Below are 15,634 nucleotides of genomic sequence, written 5' to 3'. Positions count from 1 at the left end.
ATAATCTGGTTGGAGACAGTCCCTGTCCCAGATAAGGCTCATAGTCTTAATCCCCATTTCACAGATGAAGCAACTGAGACACAGAGAAGCAAAATGACTTGCCCAAGGTCACGCAGCAGACAAGTGGTGGAGCCAAGATTACAGCTTAGGTTCTCTGACTCCCAGGGCCATGCTCTTTCCTACAGGTCACACTGATTTTCAATGGCTTGCTATCTATATTGTTATCTATATTGTACTATTCTTCATGCTTACTAAAGTTCTCTGCCCACAGTAAACACTCAATAAATGAGTGATTGATTGATCTGACCTTTAGCATACTAACAATTGTGGTATTTATTCATTCAGTCAGTCAGTCATTCACATTTATTGAGTGCTTACCATGTGCAGAACACTGTACTAAGCACATTGGAGAGTATAATACAACAATAAACAGTCACATTCCTTGCCCACAACTAGCTTACAGTTTAAAGTGGGGAGATAGACATCAATACAAATAAATAAAATTGCAGATATGCACATAAGAGCTTTGGGGTTGGGATGAGGGGAAGAGCAAAGGTAGCAAGTCAGGGAGATGCAGAAGGGAATGAGAGATGAGGAAAAGTGAGGCTTATTCTGGGAAGGCCTCTTGAAGGAGATATATCTTCAATACTTATTACATACTTGCTATGATGCACCAGCACAGTACTAAATACTGATGTAGTTATAATGCAAACAGGTCAGACCCAGGCCTTGGCCCATTTGGGGATCACAACCTAAGCAGGAGGGAGTACTGATTGGATCCCCATTTTACAGATGAGGAACTGAGGCACAAATATGTTGAGTGACTTGCCTAAAATCACCCAGTTGGAAAGAGATAATCTCAGTTTTGTGGACTCCCAGGCCTGTGTTCTTTCCAGAGGTTTTGCTGCTTCTAATTCTAAGTGAATTTGATACTAGGTTTTTTGTTTGTTTTAATGTACAATTCATCCTGGAAGGGATAAGGGCGCTAGGTGGAAGTTTTAAAGAGGTTGTAAAGGATGGAAGAAAAGGGACTAGAGGAGAAAAGGCCAAGGAAGAAAATAGCTCAGGATATAAGGAAGTAACCACAGTGGCTTTATGGAGAGCAAATTTTACCGGATTTTATCCTCTATAATAGTAACTGGCCATGAAGAAGAAAGGCAGTGCATGTAATCTGCAGGTAGTGGAAATCACTAATAGTGTTGACTTGTTCTATACAATATCCCTGTTTGTAATATTTGCTTGATGACATGCTAGCTCAGTTCAGTGATGCTGAGTAAGGATGCATGCACCCTGGCCCATGGTACTCCTGATCAGAGATGCAGATGAGAAGTAGCAAGGTGTAATGGAAGTCAGAAGGTCACAGGTTCTAATCTCGGCTCCACCACCTGTCTGCTGTCTCACCTTGGGCAAGTTACTTCACTTTTCTGTGCTTGTTACCTCATCTGTAAAATGGGGATTGAAAATGTGAGCCGCACCTGGGACAGGAACTGTGTCCAACCCGATTTGCTTGAATCCACCTCAATGCTTAGTATAAGTGCCTAACACATAGCAAGTGCTTACCAAATACCATCATTATTATTATTATTAATTGATGCAAATCTAAAAAGGGAAGATAAGAAATATAAAGGGAATAGTAATTTACCTTCTCTACCAGGAACTATCCCTATCCTCAGCACATCCATAGATATTTTGAAAGCAAGGCTCTTTCTTTATTATGCAAGTAAAATATACTGTGACACTACTTGGTCATGAGGTAATGAAAGCAGGAGTGATGGGAACCCATTCATCAGAGCTGTAGAAGGAAAGACTGAGGGCTTCCTCAAAGCTAACAAGAGAAAAAAGCAATTCAGTTGGAGCGGAGGGATTTAACAGTTAAGTAATGGAAGGCTGATGAATGACAGAGAAAGAGGGATGTGTCAGGGAAAGAAATTATGCTTGGGTTTGCCCATCTCAAGTTTTTTTTTTCAAATACTTTGGTTTCAGAAAAAAAGGACACAGAACCCAGTTACTCCTCAGCATTTTTCTCATAATTTTTGAAACCACATTTAATTTTGGGGAAATCTAATCCATATGCTTCTCATTCATTTACACATAAATCGTCTAAATATTGCTTTTTAAGTGCACTGTTTGATGTTCACTAAACCTTTGGAGTCTTTAATAAGCTTTTGGGAACCGTTATTCCTCTTGAAAACAGGAAATCATATTTCTTTTTAGGGCACAAGAATGTAAAAAACAAAAGATTGGGGTTTAGAAGGAAATTCCAAAGCCATGCTATTTTGAATGGACACCCAACTTCTTGCAAATTTATCCTTACTCTCAATTCGATGTTAAGAAAATTCAGTATAGGATAGAAGGAGACTTCAGATGTAGAATGAGACTAAATTGGAGAAAATATATTTTGGAAACTACAGATTCAACTGGATTAGTGAATAAATGGGGTAAAACCAAAGTTATGTAGAATATGCTGCTCCTTTGGAAACTCTTATGTTGAACTCAATCAGAAGCAAGGCTGAAGTGAAGTTGGAATGCTGAGTTCCCTTGCCCCCAGTGACCTGGCCACAATCTAGGGGAGAGTAAGAACAGGCATTAAATCGCCATTTTATACTTGAGGAAACTGAGGCACAGAGAAGTGAAGTGACTTGCCCAACATCGTATAGCAGGTAAGTGGTGGAACTGGGATTAGAACTCAGGTCATCTGATTTCCAATACCATGCCTTTTCCAATAGGCCACACTGCTCTGAATTTATGTAATCACTGAATTATATTACTCCAGAATCTTAAAATATGAAAGTTTTACAAGTTGATTCATTTAATGTGGGAGCAGAAATGAACTACTTAGACTATGACCCCCATGAGGGACAGGGACTGTGTACAACCTGATAATCTTGTATCTACCCCAGCACTTAATACAGTGTTGGGTATTAACAAATACCATAAAAAAAGAAAACAGAGTTGGTAGACATGTTCCCTGCATACAGCAAGCTTACAGTATAGAAGATCAACTTAATAATAATTATCCTATTTAGGTGCTTATTATGTGCCAAGTGCTATGCTAAACACAGGGGTAGATACAAGAGAATCAGGTGGGACATAGTTCTTGCGCCACATGGGGCTCACAGACTAAGTAGGAGAGAGTCAGGTATTGAATTACCATTTTACAGATGAGGAAACTAAGGCATACAGAAGCTAAAGGACTTCTCCAGGGTCACACAAAGGCCAGTAGCAGGGCTGGGATTAAAACCCAGATCTTCTGACTCTTTGGCCTGTGCTCCTTCCAAAAGACCATACTGCTTCTCAGGTTCTGGGCTGAAGAGACTCATACTAGACATAGTACCTATCCAACATTAACCTCACAAACTTAGAAGGAAGGGAGGAACGGAGGGAGGGAGAGAGAGAGAGCAGGCACCTTTACAAATAGGAAGATTGAGTCACAGAGAGTTTGTCACTGTCACCCAGCAGGTCCATGGTCGAGATGGGATTAGAACTTGGGTTTCCTGAAATGGAGCTTCATCGCTCTTGCCACTAGACCTCACTACATCGAGTTCACTAGGTGCTGTTCCACAACCTGTCCCAACATGGTAAAGCACTGTAAATAAAAATTACACTGTAAATACCTACCTGCCACCCACTTCCCCTCCTGTTTTTCTGATCTGTTCTTAAAACAAAGTGGTGCTATGAGTGTGGTTAGCTTGGGCCTATCCCCATTCCCATAGCTGCACTCTTGGTGGGATAGAAGCATAATTCAAGTTCTGAGCACTCCATGCTACTTGCAACAGATATCTGTGCCTGACTTCTTCAGTGATCTGAGATTTATATGATCTCCCCCTAACTTTGCATCCACTTGCTGCAGGTAAATCGATATCCTTCCTGCACTCTCCTTTTGCCCTCCCTCTTCTCTCCCTTTCCCTGTTCTGGCCACTTCTCGGCCTCTCCTGGCCTCAAACTGGGCTGTGTGGTCGGTCTTCTGGTAATTCTTTCACTGGCCAGTTGCTGCCACTTCACAGCTTCCTAATTACCTGTTTGCAGCTCCAATTCCCCATCCCGGTTGGGTACTCCAAGGTAGAGACAGTGATGGATCAAAATGGGATGGGAGAAAGGAAGTCACTGGTAGCTTGGGAGAGGAGGTCAGCTAGCTCCATTCTTCCCTTATCAATGAATCACTATCTCTGGCCAGGCAGAGAAGCTGGGCTGCAAGCCAGCAATTGGAAAGCAACCAGAAAGGAGGAAGACTGGAGGTGTGATGGCTACCAAAGTGAGAATTAAAGGTTAAAGGAAAGCCCCAAAATTAAACCATTCAGCACATATGAAGTAGCTATAAGAAAGGGAGGATGGAGGTGGAAGACTTCACTATTCACCATCTGGAAACACATTATCCTGACAGAACAATTATAACAGTCTCCAACCTGTTGGGAAATTGTGTCCTTGTAGGGTTGGGTGTTGAATATCCTCTTGTTTTGTTTCTGTGCCCCAATATTTTTGAGTGCTTTCATGTTAATATGGTGTCAGTATACTTCAAGTAGATGAAACACCATTTTAGTGATGTTTAACATTGCAGCATGTAAAGGAATTTCTTATTTTTCCAGAGGTTCTATAAAGGTTCTAATTCGTACTAGGCAAGTCTATGGGAAAAGATACATCATAATGCAGCCATATTTTGAAAGAAATAACTGGACTTTATTGAGGGGTAGGTTTGTACTTTCACGTGTTTCAGGTTAATTTGGCCTCAGTTTGATCTTAAATAGGATATGTACGACACATTCAAACAGTTGTCTTCAAAGAACACCACATTGCTGGCTACATTACTGAATGGAAAACATACATTTTTTAATTGCATCCTTGAATAGATTGTGTTTGCATTTAGTATTGTTTAGATGTTTCAAAATATACAATGCAAAATGTTCAAGATTGTTTTCACTGAGCAATCTAGACTGTGAGCCCACTGTTGGGTAGGGACTGTCTCTATATGTTGCCAACTTGTACTTCCCAAGTTCTTAGTACAGTGCTCTGCACACAGTAAGCACTCAATAAATACTATTGATTGATTTCACTGAGAAAATCAGGGCATTCTAATCTCCGTAGATTTTCAATCAGAAAGATAATTTTTAGAACTACAGGATCTACAAATAGTAGCTTAATTTAGGTGTCCTTTTTGGCTATATATTATTTCAGGAAAGAGTTGTAAGAGGCAGGAAAAGCAAGCCATATATACTGATTGGTCATTCACATACAGGGTAACCAGAGATATAAATACATTTTATTTATGATTCTGGTTTTTATCAACTAAAGAATGTTTCTGGTTATGTGAAGATCTTAGAGTAATGACTAAACATTTTACCAAAATATATCATTGAGGCACTAAAACCCCTACATTGGATTTTCTTTTTCATATAGCAGCGACCTAAATATTGGTATTTAAAGGGAAAAAGCACATCCATGTTAAAATACTAAGAATCAGCTTGCCACAAAAATGCATGTTCTAAACAAAGTAAATGATGGAGTCAACAAAATTTTAAGATGTTTTATTATAAAGAATTGGAAACCACATCCCATTTTCAAACCCAGATAAACAGTAAATATCATGTGCTTGTTTTTTATTTTTTTAATAGGTATTCCTATGAAATGGTGTTCTTCATTCTAAGACCTGAAAAATAATATCATTTAGGGCACAGTGAAAGAAAAAATAGTTTTTCACACAATGTAGCCAGCCTAGAATAGTTGGGGAAGCTGGGACAGAACAGCTCTATGAAGGAAACGGTGAGAAGATAATAAATCCAGCAAACCCCAAAAATGGATTTTAGAATTGTGTGTGTGTGTATATATATATATATATAATATAGACATGTATATGTTATATATTCTATATATATGTATATATATATACACACAGACACATATGCAAACATAGTAATACTTTGGAATTATCACTATTAAAAAGGTGTATGATTTCTTTTTTTTTTTTACATTTCTATAAACACCTGATTTTATTCCTCATATTAAAGAAGCCACAATGGACTAGTGGTAAATAAGAGGTGTAAAGTAACTTCAAAAGGGATAGGTCCATCGGAATATTCCTATAACAATATTTTTAAGTAGTCCAGATTTTGCATTGGTTGGAGAGCCCAAATGAAGTGGAAGATTGAGCAAAGTGGATCCTTTGGCCCAAAAGATCTGATATGATGTTCTTTTTGCAGGCAGAAAAGGAACCGAACAACCATTTAAACCTATGGTTTTATTTCAGTGTGGATCCAATTAACACTGTTTCCTGTTTTCTGCTGGATTACTTCTTGTTATAAAAATGTAGGTTCATTTGCATATGCATTTATGCTTCACATATAAAACAACTCTAACGTATCACCTCTACATATTCATATGGAAGAAATATGTAGGGTTTTTTTTCCACATAACATGTATGCTTTCCAAAATACTATATGTAACAGGAACTATTTAACATGGCCATTCTGGAAGAACAACTACAAATAGTACATTTGTAAGTAATTTAATATTGCATTTTTTGGTAACCCTGTGCTTAATTTGTATTGAATAAGGTTGAGACTTCTTGAACAATTATTATATGGCCTTTTATTTTACCATAGATATAAACTACTTCTTGAACAATTATTATATGGCCTTTTATTTTACCATAGATATAAACTTGCTATTTACAATTCATTATTATGACTACGTTATTAGCTAGATGCTTCAAAGAGTAATTTTGTAAGAACTGAAACATGGAGTGGATCCGGTAAACTTGATTCACAAATTAAATTATGGTGAAATAACATGGTGAAAAAGTAACAACTTAATAGCATTGTAAAATAAATGAAATAGCACAGGTAGAAATGCGTGCACATGCAAAGGCCTTCGTTAAATGAACCAATCCAGATAAGCAAGATGTTGAATTTACTTTTATACACTCTAAAATACTGCTTTCCAGTATACTTTCAAATAAAATATTACATGCAATTAGGTTTGCAAAATAACATGATAAATTTCACATTCTTTACAGCTTTTCCCATGTTATTCAGTCTATTTTAATGTACACAAAAGTTTCAGCAATAGAAGAAAAAAACACTTTCTAATCACATCCTCAATCACAGCTCAAGGATAAAGCCACTTTTCTGTTTGTTTTGTCCTTAAAGCAAGAAAGTACTCCACTTCTCACTGTCTTCATTTCTATAATATCTTTCTTTATGGTTTATGAAATTTTACACTGAAGGTAATTAAACTGATGGTATGCTCAAGGTAATTATCTGCTGGCTTCAGAAACCCATCCTTTGAGGTTTCGTTCCAAAGGCAGAGTTGGGTGTGTTCTTCATTTTTTGTTTGTAGTTGTGCAATAATATATAGGTTCATTTGTAGTACTTTTGCATAGATGAAATGCCATTCCACTGCTAACAATAATTTATCATAATGGCTTATATGGCAGGCTGGTTTCTGTTCTTCCAGAGTAGATTTTGTTCATGCACGTTCATATTTCAGTGCTTTATGTGGAAAAAATGCATTTTCGGTCTTATAATCAGCATTTCAAAGAAAAATCCAGTTGTAGTAGCTGAAACAATGATATTTTCCTACACTTCTCTCCTCTTGTAAAGTCAAACAGCGACATTCTCTTTGACCAGGCTCTCCAGACCCAGCCCCTCAAGTGGATAAACTTGTTTGAAGAACAACAGACCACAAATGGTAGAAGAGAACCACTGCCCCTTTGTGAAACTACTATTTGTTTGCTAGGAAGAAGATATGCTGGGTCCTCCTGAAGTGTATACAAGAAGTTCTTCATCTGGTCATCTCACTAGATTTTTTCACTATTTGATGTGCTTCTGGTGTTTTGCTTTTAAAAGTCCAAAGGTCGAATCATCATAGTTGTGGAACGTAAGGAATAGCTGGGTCCTTTGAAGTAGTGCCACTTTATTCCATTCAGTTTTCCATGGTTTTGTCCAGCAGTATAGAACATTCCATTTAGATTGGAAGGACCACAGGCATCAAACCACCAGCCTGAAAAGATTACCGAAAAACAATTCAATTACTAGCAAACTCCACATTTGCATTTTGTTTTATGACATGAGCTGATTGGAAACTAGTGGCTTGGAAGGATTTGTAAATGTTCTATGGGAGGAGGGTTTAGGGTATTACTACTACTACTAATAATAATAATGATGGCATGTTAAGTGCTTACTATGTGCAAAGCACTGTTCTAAGTGCTGGGGAGGTTACAAGGTGATCAGGTTGTCCCATGGGGGGCTCACAGTCTTCATCCCCATTTTAGAGATGAGATAACTGAGTTGCAGAAAAGCTAAGTGACTTGCCCAATGTCACACAGCTGACAATTGGCGGAGCTGGAATTTGAACCCTCTGACTCCAAAGCCCGTGCTCTTTCCACTGAGCCAACTGGCAGTTTGTTATTTTTTCAAATAGTTAATATGCTTATGTTGTAACCAGGCAGATGGACAACAGCAAAGAGATGAGCAATTCAGGTATCTAAATGAAAATCAAATGTCAAATAACTCAACTATACTTTCCTTCTGCAACACTTGTTCACTTGGATCTGTACTCATTAGGCACTTTGATACTGCATCTCCCAGCTCTTAGGTATACATCCTTATACTCTGCTACTTCTTCCCCTATTTGTAATTTATTTTACTGTCTGTTCCCCCACTAGACTCTAAGCTCCTTAAAGATAGGGATCATGTCTACCAACTCATTCAATCGTATTTACTGAGCGCTTACTGTGTGCCGAGCACTACACTAAGTGCTTGGGAAATACAAGTTGGCAATATATAGAGACGGTCCCTACCCAACAACAAGCTCACAGTCTAAAAACTCAACTGAAGTTTATTCTTCCAAGCGCTTAGTACAGTGCTCTGCAATCCATCAACCAAAGGTATTTATTGAGTGCTTATTTTGGGCAGAGCCATTGAGGCAAGGCACTTGAGAGAGTACATTACAACAAAATTGGCAGATATGTTCCCTGCTGACAGTGAGCTTACAGTCTAGATGGGGGGATAGATATAGATGTACTACAACCAATAAACACTCAATATATGCCATTGGTCAGTTGATGGATTGATTTAGCAGACTGAAATATGTAGTAAATACTTTGGTAATGCAGGTGTCCTCTTTCAGCCAATATTCAAAATAAACTCTGTGAGTTAGGCAATAAAGGAATCCATTCATGATGTCAGCACTTTCCAAATATGTATTTTATAATCAATTGATGGTATTTATTGAGCACTTAATATGTGCAGAGAGCACTGTACTAAGTGCTTGGGAGAATACAACACAATAAAATTGGTAGACACAATTCCTACATTCGAGGAGATTTAGTCCATTAGGGGAGAGAGACATTTACAAAATATAGATAGGGGAAACAGCAGAGTATCAAGTTTTTACATATTTTTTCAGGTTACTGGGCACAGTTGTGCAACAATTACTTGTTCACTATGATCTATGTATTTAGATCTTGTCTTTTCATGGCTTTCATGTAAAACATATTTTTCTTCCAGCGGTAACACAAAAGAACTCATGGGTATAGTAGATACACTTTGGCGTAACTTTATGATGAAAGACATGACTTTTCTTTCATGTCCAGAGTTATACCTAAGGGACTAATAACTGATAATTAGAAAGTGATATAGTTGAAGACTTGTTCATAATCTTGAAAACCCAGCTAGACCACAAAAATTGAATCCCAATTTTTTCCAAACTGAAACAAAGACCCAGCTGGGTTGTGTTTAAAGTGTCACAGCATAGGCAAGGCAAGCTGCATTAATCCTCCTTCTAATGTAGAGAAATAGCAGGAAGGTAGGGCTTGATTGATTTTTGAGAGTCCTGGAATTCAGTTGTGTTCAACCAATGCTAGACAAATAATATAAATGTTGATCCTGTTAAAATCTTAGAAAGCATCAAGAAGTCTTTTGTTTGCTAAAGTGGGGGTGGAGAAAAAGTGAAATTTCACTGTTTTCCTTAAGATTCATTGCTCTTTCTAGGGATAAGCAGAGCAAAATAAGATGCTTCTATTTAGAGTCTATCAGGGATCCCAGTATTTATGAATATATTTTCTTAAAATTCTCACTAAGTACAAATAGTCTTTTGACTTCTATCCATTTCCCTTCTATGTGAACTTTCATGAGGTACTTTACCTGGCTCTTTAATAGGCCCACCCTCCCCCCAAACCTCTACCCCATTACTCTGGTGCCCTTCAGTTTGGATACTCCTGTCAAAGCTTTACAATTGGCTTTTGTGGTAAAGGTCCATTTGTGGGATGACAGGTTCCTGCAAGACCGTGGGGAAAAGAAATGAAATAGAGTTCTTCAGATTTGCAAGCCTGCAGAAAGGGAAAGGTCATGTTCAATGAGGAAGAGAAGAAGGAAAAAGAGGCTTTTGGAAGTGTGAACAGAATGGAAAATCACTTCAGAATAAATTGATAAGTTTTTAGCCGATGAAGATTCTGGAATGAATATATCTGTGTAAATTGGGTGATCGGTCTGTATGGTCCAGACAGGTATGGTCTGTTTTAAATAACTAATTTTGTTTCAATCTCATCTGCCTTGCCACTGACCCCTGGCCCACATCCTGCCTCTGACCTGGAACACCCTTCCTCCTCAAATCCGACAGACAATTACTCTCCCCCTATTCAAAGCCTTATTGAAGACAAATCTCCTCCAGACTAAGGCCCACTTTTCCTCATCTCCCACTCCCTTCTATGTTGCTCCAACCTGCTCCCCGCTCCCTTTGCTCTGCCCTGCCCCCAGCCCCACAGCACTTAGGTATATATCTCTAATTTTATTAATTTGTATTGAAGTCTGTCTCCCGTCCTCTAGACTGTGATCTCATTGGGTGCAGAGTTGTCACTGTTTATTGTTGTATTGTTCTTTCCCAAGCGTTTCTTACATTGCTCTGCACACAGTAATCACTTAATAAATGATTGAATGAATGAATGAAAAGACAACAAATATGTCTCTACTCTGTTGCATAGGCTATGTCCCCCGTGCTTTCTCATTAATCTGGTTCAAAGTCAATGCCTTTTCTTGAGTTTTCTCCTCTAGCACAAAGGCTGGACTTGTACCTGTAAGCTAACTTCCCTCCTCAAGATATCTCCACATCAGGTAGAAGCCCTGCCAATCAATGATTGAGGATGCAGTAGGGAGAGAAGTGTGGGCTCAATCATCACTAAACCTGGAAATAGTGATCTGCACCATGTTATCTCTGGAACACATCTCCTCCAAGAGGCAATCCCCAACGAAAGCCTCATTTCTCCCTCTTCATCCTGCATCACCTATTGATATTGATATTCACCCCTTCCTCAGCCCCACAGCAATTATGTACGTAAGTGTAATTTTTTTTGAAAGTCTGTCTTCGTTTCTAGACTGGTGTATAGGGAAGTGTCCACTAGCTCTGTATTGTTCTCTGAACACAGTAAGTGTTCAATAAATACCATTGATTGGGATACAAAGTGTTGGGAAGGCAGACCTATCAGGGAGAGAGGGGTATGGTTTATTTAAATAAAAACTAGAGTTGGGGTTTTGCCATGAATTTTCCCTGGGGTATTTGGTATAAAGAGGGGAAATGCTTCAGAATTAGCTACCTTTATGGAAAGCTGTGACACACATCTCACCTGCGTTCATTACCTTTGGGGTCAGAGAACAACACTGTCCCCCTGGGTAGGTAATTTCCTTACCTTCCTATTCCTTCACTCCCTATCCTCAGGCCTGTATTAGCACTTGGCCTAGATTCATCAATCAATCAATCTTATTTATTGAGTGCTTAGTGTGTGCAGAGAACTATACTAAGTGATTGGGAAAGTACAATACAAAAGAGTCAGTAGACACCTTCTCTGACCACAGCAAGTTTACATCTATGCAAGTTCAAATGATAGTAAATCATCAATATCTCTTTTGCTGATCTGTAAGTATATCTAGACACAGTAAGTTTTTCAAAGGCAGTGACTCTTTCAAGGCCCTAATACACAGTTCTGCAAAGACCAGTCATTCAAAAAATCCTGTTGATGGGGACAAAGATAGGCTACTTTGGAAAAGTCCTGCAACCCTCAAATTACATTAATGTATCCTTTGTAGTGCCCCACACTATAGCGATTATTATTCAACAACAATATACAGTTGTTGTAGGTCAAAAAAAATCAACAGTTCCAATGAACTATGAAAGTACATTAAAGTATAAATGAGGTAACAAAACTGTAAATAATAATAATAGTAAGAATGCCAAGGAGTAGGACTATGTGCCAAGGACTATATTAAGCACTGGCGTAGATACAAGATCATTAGTACTCAAATAAGGCTAACAGTCTGATTAGGAGGGGGAAGAGAGATCAAATCTCATTTTTCAGATGAGGAAACAGACACTGAGAACTTAAGTGACCTTCCCAAGGTCACCTAGCTGGTAAGTGGTGCAGTCAGGATTAGAACCCTGGTCCTTCTGTATGCTATACAAATGCTGTACAAAACAATCTGCTAAAACATAGTTTATGCATCCTCAAAAGAATTCCCACTACTTCTTGAAACTTTGAAAATTATTTTAAACCCTTGAAATTAGAGAAAGTCCATTTCTAATTAAGGAACAATAGGAAAAAATGTTAGAGGAAGTACACAGGTTATGGTGTTTTGAGTTCAACAAATTTAGTTTAATTTTAAAACAATTTAGTAAATGCAACCATTAAAATTAAGTGTGGGTCTTTCTGAAAGTCTTCAGTTTCTGAAAGCATTACAGTTTTTTCTTTCTACTTCCAGGGCTGCTAGTGAAGGAGGACAATTAGGTTAAAATACAAATGCTTTCTTTTTATAAAGAAATAAATTACATTGAGTATCTTGTCATGCTCATTTTGTGCAATATATTCTGAGACTGGAAGAAGGGAAAAACAAACATAAAAACAGATTTTCTGGCACTCTGATGCATGTTACATACTGTTCCACCCTTTCTGTAGGATAGGATCCTTGGCCTATTTTTGCATGCCAGTTCTAAAAATGCCTGAAACAAAAGGTTTTTTGTAATGAGTAGCTGGCTGGCAAATCACTGCAAATATAGCAATTAAAAACAGTCCATGACAGAAACAAAAATAACAAAACTTTTGCTAATGACTGACTTCCTGGGCTGATTTTGATTTCTGGAGTCTCAAGAATTTCATTATTTAGACCATTGCTTCCCAAGTTGTTCCTAAAAAGGAATTTGTCAAGTTGAATGTCAAATGGGTGGCAACTCTAAGCCTTTCTAAGATGTTCTTGGAGACACAGGATGTGTTTTAATAAAAGCAATATAGCAACAAAATCCTCCAGCATATATAATTACTTTAAAATACCACAACACGTATTATACGAAAGTCACGTGAGAATGGGAGAATAGAAGTGCCTATATATTGGCCACAAATTAAAGTACTAATGATATGGTGGAAACATCTATTTATAGTAATGTCTGTCTCCTACCCTAGACTATAAGCTGTCTGTGGGCAAGGATTGGGTCTTCCAACTCTGTTGTACTCCCAATTAGTTCAGTGTTCTGCACACAGTAAGCACTCAGTAAATACCACTGATGATGAGGAACAGTGATATTCTGTGGAACATGTCAAAAATACCAATGGTTGAATAATAATTTCCCAGTGATTGTGGATTGGTAAATTGATTTACTGGCATATGATCAGAAAATCCCATTTTAGTTATTGATCATTCTTCACACTTGCTAAAACTGCAGTCCTGAATAGCTTTAGAACATAAAATGCAATAACTGTATTAAAATCTACTTTTTTCAAGACATAGTACAAATTATTACAGCTTGATACCACAATTTACTAGGGTTGAATTTAAGACACTTTCTTTGGAATACAACTTTCTACATGCCACATCTAGCCCAGGCTACCCCTCCCAGTCAAATGGCTAGAAGAAACTGGGGCCAAAGTAAGTACGAGCTTGGTATTATTAAATTAGAAAAACACACATTTGGCTATTAAGTAGCCACTAGTGGATTGTTTTTGGAAAGAAATTCAAAACTAGACCTCCAACAAATTTGGAAATGAACCTAGTGAGGGAGGGAACATTTCATAGAGTCAGGATGTCAAGGAAAAAAAACCTGTGGTTAACAGGCACTCTGTTAGTTTGCCCAAATTAAAGAAGGATGATAGAGGTAGGTTGTTCAGTGGAAAATATTGGGAAGAAAAAGATGTTCTCTGTGGGCAGTGGCAATAAGATCCCTATGAAGTTGAAGCAGAAAAGCGTTTCATCTGCAAAAGTATATGAACTGTTAACAACTACTGCCTGCCAAGCAGAATGTAACACTATGACTGGACTAAGAGATCTTTGGATAAAAATGGATTCAGGGGAGTTCAACTGTAGTACAATGCCTGACACATAGTAAGCACTTAATAAATACCACAATTGTACTATAACAATTATGATTATTATGATGGTAATAATAATATAAATTTGTGTGTTCATTAAGTGCTTACTATGTGCCAAGCATTCTACTAAGTGCTGTGGTAGAAACAAGTTAATCATATCCCAAATGAGGCCCACAGTAGAAGAGAGAACTGGTATTGAAATTCCATTTTGCAGCTGAGGAAACTGAGCCACAGAGAAATTAAGTGACTGGCCCAAGGTCACACCACAGACATGTGGCTGAGCAGGGTTTAGAACCCAGGTCCTCTGACCCCGGGCCCATGCTTTTTCCACTACTCCACACTGCTACTCGGTGATGAAGAATAAAATAAAAGCATGAGGGATGATGACAGGGTCAATGGAGCACAAAACCTTGGAAGGATCATATACTTTTAAGAAAGTCGACTGAAGTAAGAAAATTAAAATATAGAAATATTAATTAAAATAATAGAGTAGTAAAATTATATCAGACTAATTGAAATTATTTCAGTATTTAATTATATCATAAATGATGTCAGCAATATAAAGAGGAAGATATTCATTCAATCATTTTTATTGAGCATTTAATGTGTGTAGAGCACTGTACTAAGCGCTTGGGAAGTATAAGTTGGCAACATATAGAGACAGTCTCTAATAATGGTAATGATGGTGTTTGTTAAGCAGTTAACTATGTGCCAGGCACTGTACTAAGCGCTAAGGTTGATACAAGCAAATCAGGTTGGACACAGTCCCTGTCCCACATGGGGCTCACAGTCTCAATCCCCATTTTACAGATGAGGTAACTGAGGCGCAGAGAAGTGAAGTGATTTGCCCAAGGTCACACGGCATACAAGTGGCTAAACTGGGATTAGAACCCATGACCTTCTGACTCCCAGGCCTGTGCTCTACCCACTACACCGTGCTGCTTCTCCCCACCCAACAACGGGCTCAAGATAGGATAGTACATGCATCTCATGACCTTTTTCGTTAATCAGGTTTCAGTATTGTTTTAAAAATATTAATAAACAACAAAAAAAATAGCAAATTTGTATCTCAAGGCAATAAAAACTGCTTTTACAGTAAGTGCTCAATAAATACGATGGATTGATTGATTGACTCTTGGCCTAGTGGAAAGAGCACAGGCCTGAAAGTCGGAGGACCTGAGTTCTCATCCGGGTTCTGCATGGTATAGAGGATAGAGCATGGGCCTGGGGGTCAGAAGGTTCTAATCCTGACTCCATCACTTGTCCACCGGGTGACCTTGGGCAAGTCACTTCACG

General features: G+C 38.2%; 1 protein-coding gene across 2 annotated transcripts in view; it reads right to left on the bottom strand.

Moving 5' to 3' along the window:
- Positions 1-6,883: 6,883 nt before the first annotated feature.
- The window catches only part of ANGPT1 (angiopoietin 1), a 265,372-nt gene continuing 256,621 nt past the window's right edge, over positions 6,884-15,634 (bottom strand). For both annotated transcript variants that reach the window (XM_038744581.1, XM_038744582.1), the window contains one exon: positions 6,884-7,992. In XM_038744581.1, coding sequence (XP_038600509.1) covers positions 7,832-7,992 — 161 coding nt within the window. In that variant the 3' untranslated portion in view covers positions 6,884-7,831. The remainder of the gene's footprint in view (positions 7,993-15,634) is intronic.

Source organism: Tachyglossus aculeatus, chromosome 4 (genome assembly GCF_015852505.1).
Source record: "Tachyglossus aculeatus isolate mTacAcu1 chromosome 4, mTacAcu1.pri, whole genome shotgun sequence".
NCBI classification, from domain to species: domain Eukaryota; kingdom Metazoa; phylum Chordata; class Mammalia; order Monotremata; family Tachyglossidae; genus Tachyglossus; species Tachyglossus aculeatus.
Note: the sequence above shows the minus strand (reverse complement) of the source record. Positions and strands in the feature narration are given on the sequence as shown.